This window comes from Conger conger, chromosome 17 (genome assembly GCF_963514075.1).
Source record: "Conger conger chromosome 17, fConCon1.1, whole genome shotgun sequence".
Taxonomy (NCBI): domain Eukaryota; kingdom Metazoa; phylum Chordata; class Actinopteri; order Anguilliformes; family Congridae; genus Conger; species Conger conger.
The window spans coordinates 25,746,080-25,766,890 of record NC_083776.1 but is presented as its reverse complement, the minus strand read 5'-3'; the positions used below and the strand labels follow the sequence as shown (position 1 = coordinate 25,766,890).

General features: G+C 40.8%; 1 protein-coding gene across 1 annotated transcript in view; it reads left to right on the top strand.

The window, feature by feature from the left end:
* The first annotated feature begins 1,782 nt into the window (after positions 1–1,782).
* LOC133116575 (collagen alpha-1(VI) chain-like) overlaps positions 1,783–20,811 on the top strand; it is a 29,382-nt gene continuing 10,353 nt past the window's right edge. The window contains exons 1-25 of the mRNA XM_061226285.1: positions 1,783–2,067; positions 5,175–5,304; positions 5,523–5,723; positions 7,013–7,172; positions 7,348–7,461; positions 7,603–7,623; positions 7,728–7,748; positions 7,954–7,998; positions 8,180–8,233; positions 9,238–9,282; positions 9,382–9,408; positions 10,076–10,102; positions 10,214–10,258; positions 10,434–10,487; positions 11,250–11,312; positions 11,684–11,746; positions 11,918–11,971; positions 12,101–12,136; positions 12,259–12,321; positions 12,496–12,558; positions 14,613–14,675; positions 14,964–15,026; positions 15,843–15,893; positions 16,009–16,044; positions 16,453–16,515. Coding sequence (XP_061082269.1) covers positions 1,968–2,067; positions 5,175–5,304; positions 5,523–5,723; positions 7,013–7,172; positions 7,348–7,461; positions 7,603–7,623; positions 7,728–7,748; positions 7,954–7,998; positions 8,180–8,233; positions 9,238–9,282; positions 9,382–9,408; positions 10,076–10,102; positions 10,214–10,258; positions 10,434–10,487; positions 11,250–11,312; positions 11,684–11,746; positions 11,918–11,971; positions 12,101–12,136; positions 12,259–12,321; positions 12,496–12,558; positions 14,613–14,675; positions 14,964–15,026; positions 15,843–15,893; positions 16,009–16,044; positions 16,453–16,515 — 1,662 coding nt within the window. The 5' untranslated portion in view covers positions 1,783–1,967. The remainder of the gene's footprint in view (positions 2,068–5,174; positions 5,305–5,522; positions 5,724–7,012; positions 7,173–7,347; positions 7,462–7,602; positions 7,624–7,727; positions 7,749–7,953; positions 7,999–8,179; positions 8,234–9,237; positions 9,283–9,381; positions 9,409–10,075; positions 10,103–10,213; positions 10,259–10,433; positions 10,488–11,249; positions 11,313–11,683; positions 11,747–11,917; positions 11,972–12,100; positions 12,137–12,258; positions 12,322–12,495; positions 12,559–14,612; positions 14,676–14,963; positions 15,027–15,842; positions 15,894–16,008; positions 16,045–16,452; positions 16,516–20,811) is intronic.

Below are 20,811 nucleotides of genomic sequence, written 5' to 3'. Positions count from 1 at the left end.
CTTCAGGCTTCAGTTTCATTGGATGACATTTGGCTTCCATTGGCAGTCGCTCTCATTCTTTCTGTCAAACCCAGCGGTCACACAGAAGCCGATCAGTTTTCACTTAAAGTTCCCATGACTGCGTCTCAGACTGACGGCCCCGCTGAAAAGCTTTGCTCATTTTCTACGGCAGGACAGCAACTCTGAATCTAGGTGTCGCTGTTCCCCTGTCAGAAACAAGCAGAAGAAGGAGGAAACTCTTTTTTTTTTCCTCCCCCATTCCTCCGCGGGGATTTATACGCCTTCCCTCTTTGTGTCTGTTTTGGCAGGGAGTGGGGGTCATGCTTTTGGTCTGGCTGCCGCTCTTGAGGCGAGGCAGATGTGCGGAGCGGCCTCCCCCACAGACAGCTCTGCAGCGCAGTACAGACAGATGTGGGGGGAGAGAGAGAGAGGGAGGGAGGGAGAGGGAGAGAGAGAGAGAGAGAGAGAGAGAGAGAGAGAGAGAGAGAGAGAGAGAGGGAGAGGATCTCCTGCACAGGAACTGGCACATCCCAGAGCCCTGTTTCTGCAGCTTCCTGTAGATAGTCTTCATTTGATATTTTACTTGTCTGAAGAGAAAGGCCAACTTGCAGAGTCCAACTTGTGTGAATTGGAGCGAGTAATTGCCATCTACAGTTTCTGGGAATAATAACACATTTACAATGTCTTTTCATTGTAGGCCATTGCCCTATCCACGAAAGTATACACACAATATTATGAAAAAAACAGTTTTCTAATAACCTATTGTTTCATCCTTCATGTGAAATGAAAGTGCACAAACCTCAGACGATTTCTTAAAATTAGCCTGTAATGTTTGTCTCAGCGTTAAGATGAATGCAGGCTGCTGATAACTGCTTGCTAATTCAAACTATTCTAACTCTTTGGGCTGCATTATGGCAGCAGAGACGGAGTCTACCACACAAAGCCACACAAATTCCACAATTAAATTAGTCAAAGAGTCCAGATTCTACCCAAAGCCCCAGAAATGCTATAACATCATAACTTTGGCCAGAATTCTACTGCATAAACCATCATTAAACTCAATACTCTTGAAAAGACAGATGTCTTCACATTCAAAGGGACTTGAGAAAAGTTTTAGAACAATGTTTTATCACTTTTTGAACTTGTCACTAATTCTCAACTCTACTCTGGTCTGCCCTGTACCTACACTATGTTACCTCATATATAATCTTTTGAACCATATCGTATTGCCCCCATAGGTTCCTACAGATACACAGATAAATTGACCATGCAAGTAAGAATTGATAATAACATGACAATGTTTTAAATGAGCAGTATGGGCTGGCTGGTAAAATACCTAACCTAATTCTAACACTTCAGGATCAAAATCACCCACCCTTCAAAACAGAAAGATTATCTGCAGAGCACAATGCACTAGAAACTGTGCTAGGAAAAGGAACAATGTCAAGTTAAAATGACTCTGCTGTTACATGTCCTTTTTATCATGAACAAAATATTATTTGACTAACTCTTTGCTCACTATAGTGCACTGTTCTCTTTTTTTGTTACTCTTTTTCGATTTTAAATAATATAAACAAATACCTTTCGAAATGTCTCAATAAGCATAACATACAAAACTAACCATTCAAATGTAACACAATCAAGGATAAGTTATGATAAATAGTAGGCTACTACACATTTAAGTAACTTTGGATTGCGTTTGACTAACTGAAATTGTGTTTTCAGAGAAAGAAATTTGCCAAGGGTTCAGTAAGGGTTGCCTCCGCCCTCTCCTCTGTCTGAGATTTCTTCCAGCCCACTTGCCTCTGTGCGGGCGTCTTCCCTCTTGTGCATCCTCTCCCTGTTGATCAAGAGGAAAACTTTAACTGGATTTCTCAAACGGTTTTGCATACTTTCTTAAAACGCATTTTGTTTGATTTTTAAAGCGTTTGTGCACGCCCAACGTGCACGGACACAAACTCGGAATTATGGCTCTAAGTACATCTATTTTAGCGCTTTTGTGCTCTCTGTTGGTAGGGGCGCGAGCACAACTCGCAACTCACAACTTGGATAGACCAAGGTTTCAAGGTAAGAAAATTTTAATTTCTGTTATTTGACTCATATTACGTCAGTAATATTTTATTTTACATTTGTAAGGAGAACATACTATATAAATAGTATCGGAATGTATATGTAGTTTACAGTTGCAAGTGCCAATAATACTCAGTTTAGAAATCTGGATTGTGGTCTAACTTCGAATGTTTTTATTTTTATTTTTTTATTTTTTTTATCCTGATCTGATCTGATGACAAATGTAGGCTATTGATTGGGGTTTGTAGAGTTGCTTATATCTTGACGATAACTCAAATAATTCGAAGAGGGCGCAACAGACGGTAATGGTGCGGTCCTTTTAAGCATCTGACATTGTAATGAAGTAATCCAGATACAGCATTACTTATCAGGCATCTTGTTGGTCAGATAAGTAATTCTGTATTTAACTGAATTCATACGCAAGGAATATTTTAACTAAAGTAATGCATCAGGATGTTGTAAATGCAAACAATAGCCTAATAATGCACCATTGTGGACATGTATGTATAAATGTATAATTATTAAAACAGTAATTTAAGTTTTATATTGTGTATACTTAAGGTATCAGCGTGTAACTTTTTGATCACTGTGAAGCTGGTAATAAGTGTGGCATGATCCATGCCTTGAGTTAGCCTTTATTTATTCATTTTCCAGAATTTGCATACCAAGGAAACCAAGTTGTTCTTAAACTAAAGTCATTGTGTGCCTTTTTGTAGTTTTTGTAGCATTGTTAATTGTAAATGGCAAAAAATGCATTTATTTCATCAAGGTTATATGCATACAGATTTGAGAAATTTGGTAGCAGTTGTGTTTGTGACAGCATGTGGTCACATGGATTGAGCACTAGAGCTGTATGGCCCTCCCGAGGAAGGAGAAGGCATCATACAGGACGGTATGCACTCATTCATGGCCTCTCATTCCCACAGTACCAGAAGCCAGAACTGTGCAGGTGGGGATAGTTTGTTTTCCAATTTGGCTGCATCGCCTCAGGAATATTCCAGAAACATGGCAAGACTTGGGGCTTCCCCTGACAGAAAGTCTGAATTCTGTGCCACTGTGTAGAGTTGTTGCCATTTTGTAACAGTTGAAAGAATGGCATCTTGGCATGCCCACCTCTAGTGGCATAGTTTGAATGGAAGGCCTTTTGTGTCATTACCCATGTTGCTCCTATTTGCGGTGGCTTATGGGTATTTTGCCTGTACCAGAGCTTCCTCCCTGTGGGAACAGGCAATAATCCATAGGCAATGCAGAAGAAACACACAGTGAACAAAATGTCTATATTATGTACACTGTGTATATCCATACCTGCAGACTGCAGGCTGTCAGCTTTAAAGTGAGGGTATTCACATCCATATTGGGCGACACAGAAAGGAATTACAGCCCTTTTTATAGTTCCCCCATTTTAGGGGACCAAAAGGAATTGCTAATTCATTCATTTTAATGAATTTTAAATGAATTTGTCATATTTAGCACTTTGTTACAAATCCTTTGTATTAGACTGCACAAAGTCCGTAACCCATAGACATCACAGCTGTGGGTCTTCTCTGGTTCTGCTCTGCCAGGCCTGTATTGCAGCCATCTTCAGTTCATGTTTGTTTTGGGGGCATTCAACAAGTCTTCAACAAGTGTTACACATGTTAAGTTGGACTCGTGTGAGGTGGTTCACTTGGTCAGCGAAGAACATTGCGCTTTTGGGCCCTGAAAAACTCATTGGGTGCTTTAACAGTGGGTGTGGATAAAGTAGAGTAGATAAAATGTTTCTGTACACTTGAGAACTCATCCAGCTGTCAGTATTCACATAGTCAAAGAACTGTCAATTAAGAAGAGACAGATGGTAATTGACCATCACAAGTACAAAAAGTACATAAATGGTTAAACATAACACTTAGGTATTAAAAATAAAATAATTAAGGTGAGGAAGATGGTAAGGGAGGCCATAAAGTACTCAAGGATTTTGCAGAGATGGGTCGCATCTTGGGGTAACCAAGTCTCAAAAAGAACCGTAAAATGGAACCTCTATACCAACAAACTTTTTCGATGGTGGCACAAAGACAATGCTTTCTGGGCACAACAAACCAAGCATCTTGAGTCTGCCAAACCTGATTGGATTTATGACTGGAAGTGAGTGCTATGGTCAGATGAGACCAAAATAGAATGTTTTGGCCATGCACACCATCAACATGTTTGGAGGCAAAAGAAGAATGCATGCAATGCAAGGAGAGGCACCTACTGTGAGAGGGTGGGTCATTGATCCAGCCTGTAGCCTAGTGGCTAAGGTACATGACTGGGACCTGGAAGGTTGGTGGTTCAAGCTGTGGCGTAGCCAGATAAGATCCATGCAGCTGTTCGGCCCTTGAGCAAGGCCCTTAAGTCCACATTGCTCCAGGGGGATTGGGCTCGGCTTAGCCTAATCAACTGTAAATTGTTTTGGATAAAAGCATCAGGAAAATAACTGATGTAATCCAGGGGCACTATTTAAGATCAGTGGTACAATTAATACAGCTGGAATTGTCCTTCCCAATGCATTCTCTAACCTTATCACAAATGATAGGAAAACACTCTTGGCCATCGTCTTTGCCAAGGCTCGAGGGGTGTTTGTAAAGAGTATTAATCCAGGGGTGCCAATAATTGTGAACAGTTTTTTTGTTTTTTTTGTGAAAAAGTTAAGACTTTTGTTGATACCTTCGCATATTACTAAAGAACACTTCATTACACATATTATTGTTTTAGTTTACAGTATTTTTAGTTTGCATATTTCTAGGGTGTCAATAATTCTGGACCTGACTGTATTTGCTGAAGTTCAAACAAATTCCTCCAAATGGTGCTTCATCCTACAATGACCCCAAGTATACAGCTGAAGCTTGACCAAGTCAGCTTGATCTGACTCCAGTTGAAAATGGCTGATGAGACAATGGCTGCAGTCCAAGCCTGGCAGGTCATCTCCAGAGAAGTTAGTCAGCACCTAACATGTTGAGGCACAATCTATTCACATTCGATCGAACTAGGAGCTTGATCTGCAAGACCAGGGATGCCTACCCCGGTCCCTGCTTCAGAATTTGAAGTTATGTGTCTGTGTCCATTTAAGTGTGAATATCTTCCCCCAGACTGCCCCGTGGATCTTTTCTTTGTCCTGGATACCTCTGAAAGTGTGGCACTGAGGGCAAAACCACCAGCATTCTACATCGACCAGATTAAGAATTTCATCAAGAACTTCATCGACGAGCTCAAAGACACGTACTGTTTCAAACTGATTTTTATTTAATTCACTCTTTGTCATAAGCATTGATCTGTAGCTATTTGTGCATTGCAAGCAAATTGGATATGCAAATAGAAGCAAGTGATACAAATTACAGTACTTGAGGAAACATTTTATTATCCTACTACTGGTGTTTATCAATGAGAAGCTAAGCATTGTGCAATACTTTTTCATTGTTCTGCTGTCCGTTTGGCAGGCGTCAACCGTGTGACCGATTCGTGACATGGAACTCAGGTGCGCTGCACTACAGCGATGAAATCATCCTTATTCAGGAATTGGTTGACATGGAGACACAGAGAGTTCACCTGAAGGATGAAGTGGATAAAATCTCCTACATTGGGAAGGGGACATACACAGACTGTGCCATCAAGAGGGGCATCGCAGAGCTTCTCGTCGGGTTAGAGTCTAGAGCCGCACATCCACAAGCACACAAGCACTCACACACATACGGTACACAAGCACTCACACACATACGATACACAAGCACTCACACACATACGGTACACAAGCACTCACACACATACGGTACACAAGCACTCACACACATACGGTACACAAGCACTCACACACATACGGTACACAAGCACTCACACACATACGGTACACAAGCACTCACACACATACGGTACACAAGCACTCACACACATACGGTACACAAGCACTCACACACATACGGCACACAAGCACTCACACACATACGGCACACAAGCACTCACACACATACGGCACACAAGCACTCACACACATATGATACACAAGCACTCACACACATACGGTACACAAGCACTCACACACAGACGGCACACAAGCACTCATACACATACTGTACAGTGCTCAGGAACATTTCAGTAATTTCAATCTTTTATTGAAAATAATAAGATTCATGAGGTTACCTTCCACCAGACTAGATGGTAATGAAGACTATAATCTTTTCACTGCCACATCCTGGTTCTCTGCTTATTGCTGCTCTGCTCAGGCCCTGCAGCCTGGCTATAGGGATTTTTCTGCCACCTTTGGGTAGACTTCATAGATTAAGTAGATATACTGTACATATTTTGATGCAGAGAAGACCATTAAATGTAAGAATTGTATGGGTTTTCAGAAGGATGAATATATACATTAAGATTTTTCTAATTCCATGATTGAATATTAACATTTAATATTAACATGTGGCAGCAACTAAATGTCAAGAGGTTCAGCTGTTGTCCAGTCCAGAATTTCAGAATGGAGAAGAAATGTGATCTAAGTGACTTTGACAGTGGAATGATTGTTGGTGCCAGACAGGGTGGTTTGAGTATCTTAGAAACTGCTGATTGCATTGTTAATGAGAGATGTCTGAGGAGAAGGGCCAGACTGGTTGAAGCTGACAGGAAGTTGACACTAACGCAAATACCCATGCATTACAACTTTGGTATGCAGAAGAGCATCTTTGAACACACAACGCATCAGATCTTGCATCAATGTAAAAGTGGATAGGCCACAGCAGCAGAAGACCAATAAGGCAAAAAAATAAGTCTAATAAATACCTAATAAAGCACTCACTGAGTACTTTATGAGGTGTAGATTAATATAAATGAGTGCAGACCATAAAATCTCACCTATGTGCAGTTATTTCCCCTGGATAAAGCAACTGAGCAATACATTATTAACCATAATGGGTATTTTCGCTGTCTGTTTTGGCTGTAGCGGTTCTTATTACAATGAGAACAAGTACATTGTGGTGGTGACAGATGGACACCCTATCACCGGCTACAAGGAGCCATGCGGAGGTCTGCAGGAGGCCGCCAACGAGGCCAGGCAGCACGGAATCAAAGTTTTCTCTGTGGCCATCACACCCGACCAGGCGGTATGTTCCATAGGTGTGTGGTACACAGGGCTGTACCTGTCTGTACCTGTCTGATATGGGACCTGTTACGTATTGGGCCGTCTCGGATGATTGGCTCAACCTGTTCCACGTATCAGTGAAAGGAGACGAGTGGGTATTGACGGTGTTTCCATGCGCGTGTCTCTCCGGTCCACAGGACACCAGGCTGTCTGTAATCGCCACAAACATGAACTACAGACAGAACTTCACGGCCGCAGATGGAACCAGGTCCACCCAGTCAAAAACCATCAACACCATTATCAGCATGATTGTGAGTGTCAGCTCGCCACAAAACACCCCCTTGTGTGTGTGTGTCCGTATGTGAGTATGTACGCGTTTGTGATTTTACAATTGTGAAGATTTATGTGAAGTGTGAGCTTTTACTAATATCTCTTTACTCCTTTGATTCCAGACAAATGAAACTAAGGACGTGGTATGTATCATTCTGTCAATTGCCTGAGTATTATTCTATGATTTTCAAAAGAGTTATTGTTTCACATTTACTTCACTAATATGTTTTTCCCTTTGTTTTTTCAGTGCTGTTCCTTCGATTGTACTGTAAGTGACTCCCGTGGTAAAAGCTACAAAGCATTTTTCATCATATTTCATCATGTTTTTTAGGCATATTTCAGGAATATTTGATGCGGACATACTGTAATTTTGATATTTGGATTTTGAGGAGCCCCTGATTTTCAATGAGATGAAAAACAAAGCTTGTTTTCGTATTGACAGCCAATGATATCATATCGTCATGTGCTTTCAGGCTAAATCAGGTGTAAGAGGCCCTGATGGGGAGCCTGGATCCAAGGTGAGTCCTGATACACACAGGTGCTGTCAGCTGGGGATATTAATTCAATACAAATTGGCACAGCCCGAGACAGTCACAGTCACAATGCTAATGAAGCTAATAACTTTGCATCGTGGGATGGAAGTGAGACTGAGGGAGATGATGTTTATGCGCTGTAACCCACTGTCTTTGTGTCCATTAGGGTGAGTCTGGCAGACCAGGGATGCCAGGGGAGAAAGGAGACTTTGGCGACACGGTGAGTACACTGCTCGTGACAGACAAACTGCAGGTATCATTCTTCACCACTGTCAGCTCGTGATTGCTCCATGTTGGATAACTACTCATCTTATTTTATTGCATAATATGTAGCTGGTGCTATTTTAATCTAACTTACTTTTTACTGTTGAAGATTTAGTGATTTAATAGTCACACGCATGCTCTGTTACTTGCATAACATCAGACCAGTCTAGTGCATGTACGACTGGCTCTTTCGGTACAAGCTTTACAAGTATGGGTCAGCTAATGAAGTCAACTAACGTGCTGCTTTTAAAGTACTGAGCCACGAAACTCCAGTTTTTACAAGGCAACCTTTAAAGTGCAGGCAGTTCTCAGGCAAGAGCTATCCAATAAAACGAGCATGTCCTGACTTTGACCTACCACACAGGTTGGAATCAATGGAAATTTCAACCAGATGTACATATACTTTGGTGTCTGTACTGTAGCTCAAATCACACCTGTGCAACACCCTAGGCCTGCTTTTCCAGAGATGTTCACATACGGTAATAGTAAGCAGTTCAGTATCGACTGCATTCTAATGAGACCGCCAAGGGTGCACAAGCAGATGGTAACTCTCTGTCCACACCAAATAATCCCCTTCCAGGAAGTGACAGACAACAGCAAGACTGTCATTTCTTATCACTCCTTTGCACTTCCTTTATTTCTTTACTTCAAGCCAGCTGTATGGCTCAGTTAGTAGTGACCAGAATTAGAAGCAGCATTTATCTGTGGTCTTTGCTGTGATTTATGAAGAGTCTAGAGTACAGATTAACCAAATTTAAACCGTGTCATCCCATTAAATTTATTAAAGAAACAACTGTCACCTGCGCAGCTGAAGCCAACAGACCCATTTGGATGTGTGTACTGTGTACAGAGAGGGACATTAGGCTTTCCTGGGCTAGCATTGTGGCTCTCAGCTCTGACTCTACACTACACTACACGTAGCTATATAGTAACATCATTTCAACTGTTCTGTCTTGACAGGGAAAACCAGGTGACCCAGGCCCAATCGGCTACCAGGGCATGAAGGTGCTGTGCAAGTCATTCTTTCTTTTTTATTTCCCATATATTCCTGTGCCCCTCTGGCAATGCAATGTGAAATTAACTTTTGTTTTTGTGTTACTACAGGGAGACAAAGGGACGCGGGGATACAAGGTAGGGGCTGAACCTTTCTTCTGCTTCGTCGTTTTCAGAACCACAGACAAAGGCTCACAAGGAAGGAGTCAAATAATGGCAAAGAAGCCATGTTAGGTAGAACAAGCATTCCACCTGTTTATCATAAACTAGTGCTAGGCACAACAGAATGCACAATTAGCACTCTCTACTGGGAGACGGTGAACAAACAGCTATAGACGCTTAGCCACTTAGCGTAATCTGCAGTGGGTCGTTTTGACCGATTTGGTCTTCCTCAGACAGCAATGTCAAATAAACACCATGGTGTTTCATTGTATCTGCTCCTTGTTAGCATTATCTAGTCTAACTCTCCTGAAACTCCCCATGGGATGATGACAGGAGTTGGAGTGTCAGAAACAAAGCAAGAGATTTATTGTTGAATGTTTATCCTTACAGCAGATGTTCTTATCAAGGGCAACTTTCACATGTTCAAATCCGAGTCCGACAGTAGTGCCCAGCAAAACACGGGATGTGAACCTGCAACCTCCTGGGAAGAAACTTCATTAGCCCTGCTTCCGTTCTTACACGTCAAAGACCAGTCCAATCTAAAGTTGAAACAAGTTGTTGGTCGCTGTAATCATATCGCAGGGATGCCTTTTTATGGTATGCAAAATTTCTTATGCTTTTATTTTTTCTTATTTTCATCCAGGGTGAAAGGGGTCACAAAGGATACAAGGTAAGTTTCTGAAAGCACAGCTCAAATCTGATTGGTAAATTGTCATTATTTATTACCTGTGTCATATCCAGTCTTTGTTCCTAATTGGTGAAACTGCCACCTCTTTCTCAGGGAGATAAAGGGCATCGTGGAATAGATGGGATTGATGGACGGAAGGTGAGTGTCACAGCTTACACACACACACACATTTGACCCCTACAATTTGCCAGTATTTCTGCATGCAGAAAAACAAAGTCTTTGACGTGAGAAGCTGTATATTCGATATGCGGGATTCCCTGGGCCCGATCCCAGTAGTGCTGTATACTATGTGCTGTGTTGTGTTTATTCACAGGGGGACGCTGGATTCCCAGGCCTCGCTGGCTGTAAAGGATCCCCGGGACAAGATGTAAGTAGACATAGCTTAAGCAAGTCCTCTCACCTGCGGGCACAGCTTTGCTTGCATGGGGTGTTTATGGTTGGGAATTCGCCGAGATGCAATACGCATTAGTCCTCAGCAGTTCCGCTCGGCCTCAGATGCGATAGCCTGTCTGGCTGTCCGCAGTTTTCCAGATGTAGAGTCTGAAGGAATACCGCGCTTGGGTCTCCGGTCCTGTGTTGGGAATGTTTGATCCCTTTGTCAGCTCCAAGCAGTTGAGACAAAAGGGAAGAAAAGTGCACTGTAAGCTGCAGAAACGAGTGATAAAGCGCATTACTGTGGTCTGTTTCTGTGGTCAGGTTATCGCTGTCATTTGGCCATCAGCCACATGACTGTACATGGAGGATTTTTCTATAGTACTGTGGGAAAAAGGTCCTGCAAGGGAAATGCTTTTGTTTTTTTAAGACAAGAACATTTATCCCCAGTAGAGAATTAGAATTTGCCCTGTAACTTCTGCAGTGTTCATTTTCATTGAGAGGAGAGCTCTTCTGATGTTCTTAGACAGCTGCAGCTCAATCAAAGCTCAGTCAGCATCTGGCATCCATGTTTGTTTGTGCAACAAGCAGGCATTAATAAAATCTGGCTTTCATTCTTTTGTTAGCACAGACTCTTCTCATTGCACCTATATTCTGTAATGTCTCTGTTTTTAAAAGCCACTGCTGAGTTTTTATTCTTATGATTGACTGTGAGAAATATGACGACATGTATTATATTTTTTTTTTTTGTCTTCAGGGATTACAGGGGGAACCCGGGCCAAAAGGAGATCCTGGACCCTACGGCCACAAAGGAGCAAGAGTAAGGATGCAGTAGTCCTATCATAAATTACTTCATTTTTCATTCAGTGGTCATTCAAGCCCATGGTGTGGTTAAAGTCTAATTGACACTGGCTATTTTACAGAGTACTGTGAGTCAAACAGCATCTATATGCACTCAGTAAGAGTTTATTTAACACTGAACATATTCATGTGTAGGAATGAGCATTGGAATAAGGTAGCTGGTTTACTGGTTTATAAAGCTAGTGTTTATTCTGTAGTGAATGTATCACTTAAATAGACATGATGGTCAGACATTTTGCCATGCTGCGTGAACATGTATACTGCCATCAGATCATCAACCTGATTATAAACCTTTTAAGTTCACCAAACCTTTTGCGTTGTCCCTCTCAGGGAGAGACTGGAATTGATGGTGAGCCAGGAAGACCAGGAAACTACGGCCCACTTGGAGGCAAGGTACACAGGAAGTAATTATTGGGGCTGGCTAAATGAGCTGTTACAATTTTAGCTCAAGTTTTAAAAGTGGCTGGAGATTTAATCATCCCAGAACTTGATATTGGGTGCATGCATCTGTCAATCTCTCTGGTCCCTTGTTAACAGATGATTTTTTCATTGTGTCTTTTGCAGGGCGAACCAGGGCCAAGGGGACCCGATGGGGATAAAGGAGAGAGGGGCGATGATGTAATTGTTGTCTTTCTTTTTTCTTTCTTTTCTTTGGAACCCATCCGTTCGGTCTGATTCAAATACTTCATTTTTGTTTCCAATGTCAAGCAGGAGCGTAGTTGACATTGTGTGTAATGTATCTTTCAGGGAAAAACAGGACCAGATGGACCTCGTGGAGAAACGGTAACATTGTCCTATATTTTCGTCAAACATACTTCAATTGTGCTGATCAGGCCCAATGTTTCACAATCAATGTTTTTTTAAAACACACAAATTCATTAATTAATGTGGTGGTGTTTTCCTAGGGAATACCAGGAGAGGACGGTGAACAAGGTAGCCGCGGAAACAGAGGACCCAGGGGAGACAGGGTGAGTCTCCTTCCTCCATGTCATCCTGCCCATTGATTTCTTACTGACTGAAGGAGTGCTAAATATAGGTCATTTATAATGTGCTTGTTCATAAGATTGTGTGACAGTAAACAGTTTACTGATATGAAAAGCAAAGCCCAGCTATTTTAACAAATGTCCCAATCTCCTCTCCAGGGCGATCCAGGCCCGAGGGGTGAGCCAGGCCGAGAGGGATCAGCCGGACCCAACGGAGAACCAGTAAGAACATCCCGCCAGTTAGCCAACATTTTACTCTAAAGTAGACCTGAGGTCACTTCTCCCAGGGGGCATGGCCGTCTTCGAATCTAAAATGGATCTGTTGCAGACTGTGGTGCATGTTACCACAACAGCACACTGATGGTTTGATGTTGTCCCATCATCTTTGACCATTTGACTACTACAGTATCAAAAAAATATATATTTACATCAAAAAATATATATATATGAAGCCGGAATAGTCCACAGTTAACAGGTCATGGAAGAGGAAAAACAATGAACATTTTTTACAGCAAAAAAGTAAAGTCGCAAAACTCTAATACCTAAGGAGGGTGACAGGCTACAAAGCGATAAAATTGGACCTCCACTGCAAGGAAATTACATGCATTCTCAGGGTATAGCTGAAAAGAAAAGTATAGAGTGAAAGAGTAAAGGAGGACAGGATTTATGGGCCCGTTTGGCTGTGGAAGGACCAGGTGGCCTCCATTAGAGCTGGCTGAGTTGTGTATGCCACTGTGCCACGGGCGGTCCACTGGGCGTCGTGTACACCACCTCATGCCAAGGGAATCATATTAACCCGCGCCTCAGCCAACTACACAATCACATATTACTGAAGCAATCCTCCTTGTTGGGCTGGAGGTCTCTCATTTCCCCATCTCACTGTCTGCAAGTCTAAGAGTGACATCAGGTTAAAAAAAAAGGCAACAGAAATCTGAGCTTTTTTAACACTAGAATGATGTTGTAAATTGAATCACATATTGGACGAGTGTAGCTTAGCTTAAGCTTAAACTGGTGTAATTACTCCAGGTAAAATATATTTTACAATAATTATAACAAATGTATAACAACAAAAACACATTTGTGCTGAGAGCAGCATAATTATAGTGTTATGCATGGTAATAACAACAGGGACATTCTATAGGAGCAAATGAGTGCAAATATCTTGAAATGTTGAAGCCTAGTGAATGCTTCTTGCATATTCATACACATTTTGCCATGGTAAATTGGTACATGCACATGCTCTCACAAAGTAGGCTATACAATTTTATTGTTTTCATGAACTACCTGTTGCTTGATTTTCGTTGAACCTTCTCAGATTAGGGCCATTGCCCCGCATGAGAATCGAACTTGCAACTTTCTGGTTACAGATTCAGAAATGGACATGTTATAGTTCTCTTGACAATACTGACCAGAATGGCTTTTTTATGGTCTTGCCAGACAGTACCACAATTTCTTTCAGTTTGGCTATTAGATTATGCAATTCTTAAATCTTCAAGGAGCAACTACTGATATAACTACTTATTTGGAGCATAGAGTCACTGCCCTAACTGAAAAACTTCTCTTGGCAGATACATTTTTCCAGCAGGAGCAGGGGTTTGAAATGGTCTCCTTCCAAGCATATCCAGTTTGATGGAACTTCTGGGGAAATTCAAATTAAATCATGAATAGACTGATATTCCAGCCAAAGACTCTTTTTCTTTTTATTGCATGCTTACTTATTTATTCCATGTTTCAGAGTTGCCCTGGTGAAATGAAGGCATTACTGCCTACCAAAATAAAAAAGGGACAATATTTAACTTTTGAGTCACACTCCTGTGCTCATTCTATTTACTTGTTCAGACATTAACAGATCAGACATCAAACAGATCAGAAATTATATCTATAAAGACTTTTATTTTCTCTCACTTTTCATCACTCTTTTCTACTGCTGCTGATCAGTGCTTTCGTGTTTTGAAAATGAGGCATCAAGAAAATTTAACAAAACTATTGCAATCTACCCTCTCAAATCACATGGGTTTAAGCTAGAATTACACCACAAACGGCCTACATTATTCTTCATGCATAGCCGTTCAACTTCCATTATCTTCATCAGTGTGAATTTTTTTCATGAAGTAATTGGTCAGTTTGCCTTAATTTAAATGTTTTTGTGGGTATATTTTCTGGATTGTTCTTTAAAAAATAAATTATACCATCACGCATAAACAATCAAATGTATTTTAATGGGGGACAACGGGTCCTTTATTTGACCAACAGATTGACCAAACATATGTTTTTAGGGTGAAGTGGGACGCGCTGGATCAGCTGGGTACAGGGGAGACGAAGGTGCCCCAGGACCTGAGGTGAGAACTACAACACCTCCTAACGGATGGAATCAGATGATGAAGATTGATGAAGTTGACTCAGGATCCAAACTCAGGATCTTCTCCACATGCAGCCCACTTGATTAACACTAATAAATTCATATCCTGAAGCTCCACCCAGTTTCAGATGATGAAGAGATCATTACCTTCAACTGATGAAATAAACACCCAACTACCATCCCCTGAAGCAGTTCAAACGAAGCCCTGCACTGTACTGTACTGTCTGGTGATCAGCTTTCTCAATCTATTCTTTCATTACCGTTTCAGGGAACCAAAGGGCCAAGGGGAATTAAGGGCTCCCATGGAGACAGAGGGCAGATGGGTGAGAGGGTGAGTCACGTCCTCATCTCCATGTTAGAAAGCACACGTGCACAGAGAAGTGTGGGAGGAGCGTGGGGAGCAAAGGGGATGACTTAGTTTTGTGTCTTATGGGACCAGATTTGGACACAGATCGACACTGTCATGGTTATTCTCAGAGAATAAATAATAAATAAATTCCTGTTACACTACCCTAATCACCAGCCTACATGTGTTAAGTTGGCTGAGAGAGGGCAAACCGTTCATCTGATCTGGCACTGAATACTCTCAGTGAATCATCCCTCTCTGCCCAACACCACGGTTCCGAAGATAGGTATGAAGCAAAATGGCCACAATATATAATGCATGGAATAATAAATGAGTTTTCTGGTATAGCATTGACAAACCATTTGTCATACCACAACAGAGTTGATGGGATACAACCAACTATTCAGCCTGTTTGAGCCTCTTGTAATTTTCAGCTATCCTTCACTAGCATTTAATTTTGTATTTAAGCCACAAATGAATAGGCAGTTATGTTGGTTGGATGTCAAACCTTTAAGTTTGGATAGTTTCATTGTCTACTGAGTCTTCAATAGCTTAACATATTTTGTTTTCCACACTACAGATGCAATAGTATTGCCATTCTGCCAAGCTGGATATGATACTTGATATGCCAAAACTAGTCTTTACCTCCCGCATTCTTCAGTGTAATTGAGTGAAATTGCACAAGTATACCATGGGAAATATACAGTATCTCCAGTTTGGCTTGACTTCAGAAATGTGCTATTGCTGAAAGTATAGGTTGTATTGTAGACATCTTTTAATTTTTTGTTCAACATATTTCAGGGAGAAGATGGAGCTCCAGGAAATGGGACTGCAGGATGCCATGGCTTCCAAGTAATTTCAATTCCAATGTGATAATTAACAGAAATGGATACCACTGTGCTACTGTGTAACAAGTCAGCCATGGTGGTTGATTAGTGTTACATTTCTATTTCATATTTTTGTGCAGGGTTATCCAGGTCCTAGAGGAGAGCCTGGAAAGTCGGTATGTGGTTAATATGCTACACTGGAACCTTAATGTTGACTAAGTAAACTATGGAGATCCATTTCGCCACAATACTGTGCATTTATATCAGGAAATGGAATAGGTTTGCCAAGTCAAATATATTCCAAGAATTTGAAAGTGTTTGTCTCAGAACTTTAAAATAATGTAGATTGTAACAATAAGAATAACCATTGACAGTATTATTCATTATTATAAAAAAAAAGGAAAACGTAAGTGGTTTGAGTGCGAACCCTCTCCACGGTTGGAAGGCAGCCGAACTGGCTTAAGTGTCTTGGAGTGGAGTGTCTTAAGACATTGGGACATCTAGACTTGAGCAATAAGAGCCAGAAAGCTTTGGTGGTGCACCACGCTGATGCACAGTGATACTCCTCTGCCTTTCCTTCTCAGGGTGCGATCGGCACTCCTGGGCCCAAAGGAGACGACGGCGAGCCTGGTGATCCCGGACCAGACGTGAGTCACACAAAAGCGTTTCTCGGCACAACTGATGGGAAAAACATGCACCCTCTCCAACTCTCTCACCTCCTCTTTCCCTTCCTTTGTGTCTCCGTTTCAATACGTCTTAAATGAAGGAACAGAATGAACTCTGTTTTACTAAAAAGTAGTACAAACAAGGTAGTTACAGAATTTTGTTTATTTACTTTTACATCCCTCACTAAAAGGTGGGGTGTGCTGCAGCCTTGTGCTTTGAGCACTTTCAGCTGTGCATGTTTCGTTGCTGTGGAAACAGGGGAGTGGGATACAGAGGGGACAGGAAACAATCTAGCAAGTTTTTCTTTTACAAGGATTTTTTTCCCCCCTCACTAAACGTCTGAGTATTTCTCACACTATAAAAACCCTTAGAGAATGCAAAAACACACAGCCTAGCTTCAAATAGACAACATACTGTATCTTAATTTAAGAAGAACTATTGAAGATTCAGTGAGTTACTACTGAGAGAAAGCTAAAGGGAAGCTGCTGGTCTTTTACACAGAAAAATCAACATTTTACATTTAGACAATTAGGTGGAATGTAATTTACTTCATTAGCAATAAATAATCCTTAATCCCCCAAAATACATATTTTCTTTTTCTAACAAATTATTCATGTGAGAAGCACGGTTTTGCTACAACTGCTCTGGAATGAGTATTAACAGTTGTCCTAAGCCACCCTTTCTTATGTATGCCATTACCATGGATGCAGCTGGGAAGTCCTGCATTGCCAAGAATGCTTTTTTATGAGCTAAATGGCTTATTTTGCATCAACAAGACCCATAGCCCATAATTGCTCCCATATGTTTGATATGCAAGAAATGGATCTCCAAGTAATGTAGGAGGGATCTGGTAACTACTGGTTGTACATTTGTTGTTTGTTTTTAAAGAGTTCTATTTTAAAATATGAGAACGAGAAATAAGAACTGGCAAGATATATTTTGGTATTTTTTATTTGAAAGTGTTGATTAGCTACATACATTTTATCAATGTTAAAGTGCTGCAGTAAGTAACTATTTTTGTTTGCTGACATCTGAGTGGTAGGCGAAGTTAGGTAGTAAGCCAACATTCTCAGGCAGGTTATGTTAGCTAGAACCGGTGTGGTGCCCTTGGCTGCATCTCAATGCTGGCTGCATTCATCAATTTCCGGTTGATGTGCCATGTGATGTTGGCTGCATTGATGTGCCGTGTGATGTTGGATACAATGCTAAATAATATGCTTATTCTCGTCTGTTTTTTTTTTTTTACTTCATATGGTTGAATATACCGCTGTAAGTATATTTATTCTTGTTATAGTTGTTGTTCAATCGTTGGTAATTTCTTAAGTTATTTGAGTCGTTTGTTGAAATGTATTTGCTGGCCATCGGGAGCATTGACTAGTCTAGGAACCCTTCTCACAGAACCGCTAGCTGTGACACATAAAACATGAGCTGTGGGGTTACCTTTTGGCAAAAAATATATATATATTTCGGTTGGAAAGGCGCATCGGAAATTCAGTGAACATAGTACTGCTTATGAGAGAAATTAATTAATAAAAATATCCAAATATTAAAGGGAATCTTAAATCACAGACTATGATTATGTTATGTGAAAAGGTCATTCATTTTTCCCCAATAATAGTGCTTTGATCCAGAAATCCATATAAGGGCAACGGTTCAAATTTCCAAGGCCTATACAGGCTCCCAACCAAATCAGAAAAATGTCTAGCATGACCACCTCCTGATTAGTCAATGGGATAAAAACAACCGGGAGGCTGTGAACCAGTTGAATCGGTTCAGAATGGTATCTCATACAGTGCTATGGAGTAGCATTGTTAAGACCTACCATCTTTCTTACCATTTAGTCTTGATCTTAAATAAATTGGAAGTCTGTAACTCATAATATACACCTGCCCTGAGGAACTTATTATATAACTGCAAGCTATGTATTCTAAAACCTAGTTAACCATAGAACGGCCTGTACTGTTTGTGTCAACATTAAATTCCACATTTATTCAATCAAGCTTGTAGCTACTAGTAGTATAACAAAAAATACTGCACTAGCTTGCTTGTAAAAAAAAAAAAAAAAATGTTGCCCAACTGGTAATAATACATAGCTAAATAAGCACAACCAAATCTTCACAGTGATTTCAAAGGAACATAACAAAATGACATTTCCACAATTGAATCAAACCAAATTTAACGTGACTTCATCTCACAAGCTAGCTCCTACATACCTTTTGTTAACCAACATACGAGTAACTTGTATGTACAATAATGTGATACCACTGTATCCAATAAGGGGGTGATAAGTAAACAGCCCTTGAACCAGAAACCGATGGATGCATCCAAGATGCAGCCAAGGACGCCACAGCGGGCTAGATCCCCGCTTGCCAGCTAATGCCTGGCTCAGACCGATGTTACACAAACTCAGTGTCTGACGTCCTTATGCTTTGATCGCCAAAGCGATAGTAGGACAAACATATTGCGTATCCGGAGCCCTGTTAATGACTAGCACCAACTAGAACACACCTTTAGAAATATGGGGGTTTATAACGGCTAGCTATAGCTTTGATGTAGTCATCACTGTCAGCTATAGTGCTTTGTTAAAACTGAAAGGTTAGCTCCTTTTTCATTTTCTACTTTATCAGTCACTGTATGGAAACCAGCCCACAACTTCAATGTTTTGCAGCCACACCACTACTCTCAAACCTTTTGGTATGTGTGTCTCATTCTCTGTGGGCAGGGCCAACGGGTTTCATGATTTTCAAAATGTATTAACAGCACTGCAACCGCTGAGAAAGTTGCCTACTGCAGCTTTAATTCTGAAAGGCATCCTGTTCCCCTTACAGTGTACACTTTCAGCACTTTCCCAGATCTGGTTTTGTGATTATAGGGGGGAAGTTTCATACTGTCTTGACTCATAAATTGGGTTGATTTGTGACTCTTGATTTTTTCACATCTCCTTTCCATAGAAACCATTGTGGAATGTGCTGTTCCATCACAGTCTAATCAGACAGAAATCAGTAGAGGAAATGACCAGGTTGCCTTTTGTTAGTTATACATTTTTTTCAGATTGCTGAGAAAAGGCTGCCATTTAAAATGTGATTGCTTTGGCTACTTGATTCATCCCATCTCAGCATGTTCATTTTGACTGGATGCATTTTGAAACTCTTGAATAGGGCCTGATTTTAACCAGATGTGCCTCTCTGTTATCTCAATGCCCCCCATAACCTCACAGCAGACATGAGATAAAGAAAAGACTAGCGACTATTCTTACACAGTGTCAAAGGAGAGCTACTGTAGCAATGATCGAAGGAGGTATATCTCACTAGTGATAACTGTGGTTATGGGGACAAAAACTTTTACCAACAAATCCGCATGATCTCACAATATTTTATAGACTCTTAGGCCACTATCACTCATACACACATCCTGCTGGGTACTGTAGTGCACTTTTGCTATCATCAGACTACTGATTTTCCCCAGATACATGCAGCTGTTGAGTAGTACAGTAAGTCAGGAAGTGCTAAGTTTATACACAGTCAAAATAAAAAACAAAAAATGTAAACACATTTACTAGGTCTGTTTCACAGTCTAAGTTTACATCACATTTAAGCTAGCCCCTCTTTCTGAGACAGCCATCTGATTGAGATAAACAAGCTGTGGTTGTGAAGTGTAAGCAAGCACTTGGCAAGATCAGAAGTCAGGAGAGGCTGCTTCTTGCTTTAATTTATTGATGTACTGCTTATGTTTTACACAAGGCTAAAGATTCTGGTTTTTGAAAAGCTTTTTCTTTGTGATGCTGCCCTTATAATTTGTTGGCTAATCAGTCAGTTGAATTCAGGCTTCGGTGAGAGAGTATGCACATTTATTTTAGAATCAGTTTAGCCATCAGTTCAACTTCAAACATAGCATAGAAAAACATTAAGTCCAGGAAGGGAGGGATTGCTAGGGGCAAAGTATCCAGCCACTTGGCTTGTTCCTGTAAACTATTTTAAGGTCCATTTAAATTTCTGTTTTAGATTACAGATGCATTTGTTTGTGGAAATGTTTTTAAATCTTTAGTTTCAGAAGCCTTGTCACAATGTGGCTTATTATTTACAGTAGCAGATAACTTTCTACTGTTGAAGACATTTGTGTAGCATAAAGCAAGTTGAATGATTGCATGTGATACTGAGCTGAACATCAGTATAGATTGTATGGCAGCCTGGCATGCTGTCTAAGCCAATGTGCTTACTCACAATGGTAATTAAAGACTCCATGGCTCAAAGAATATGGAGTTCACCTGGTGTTCAACA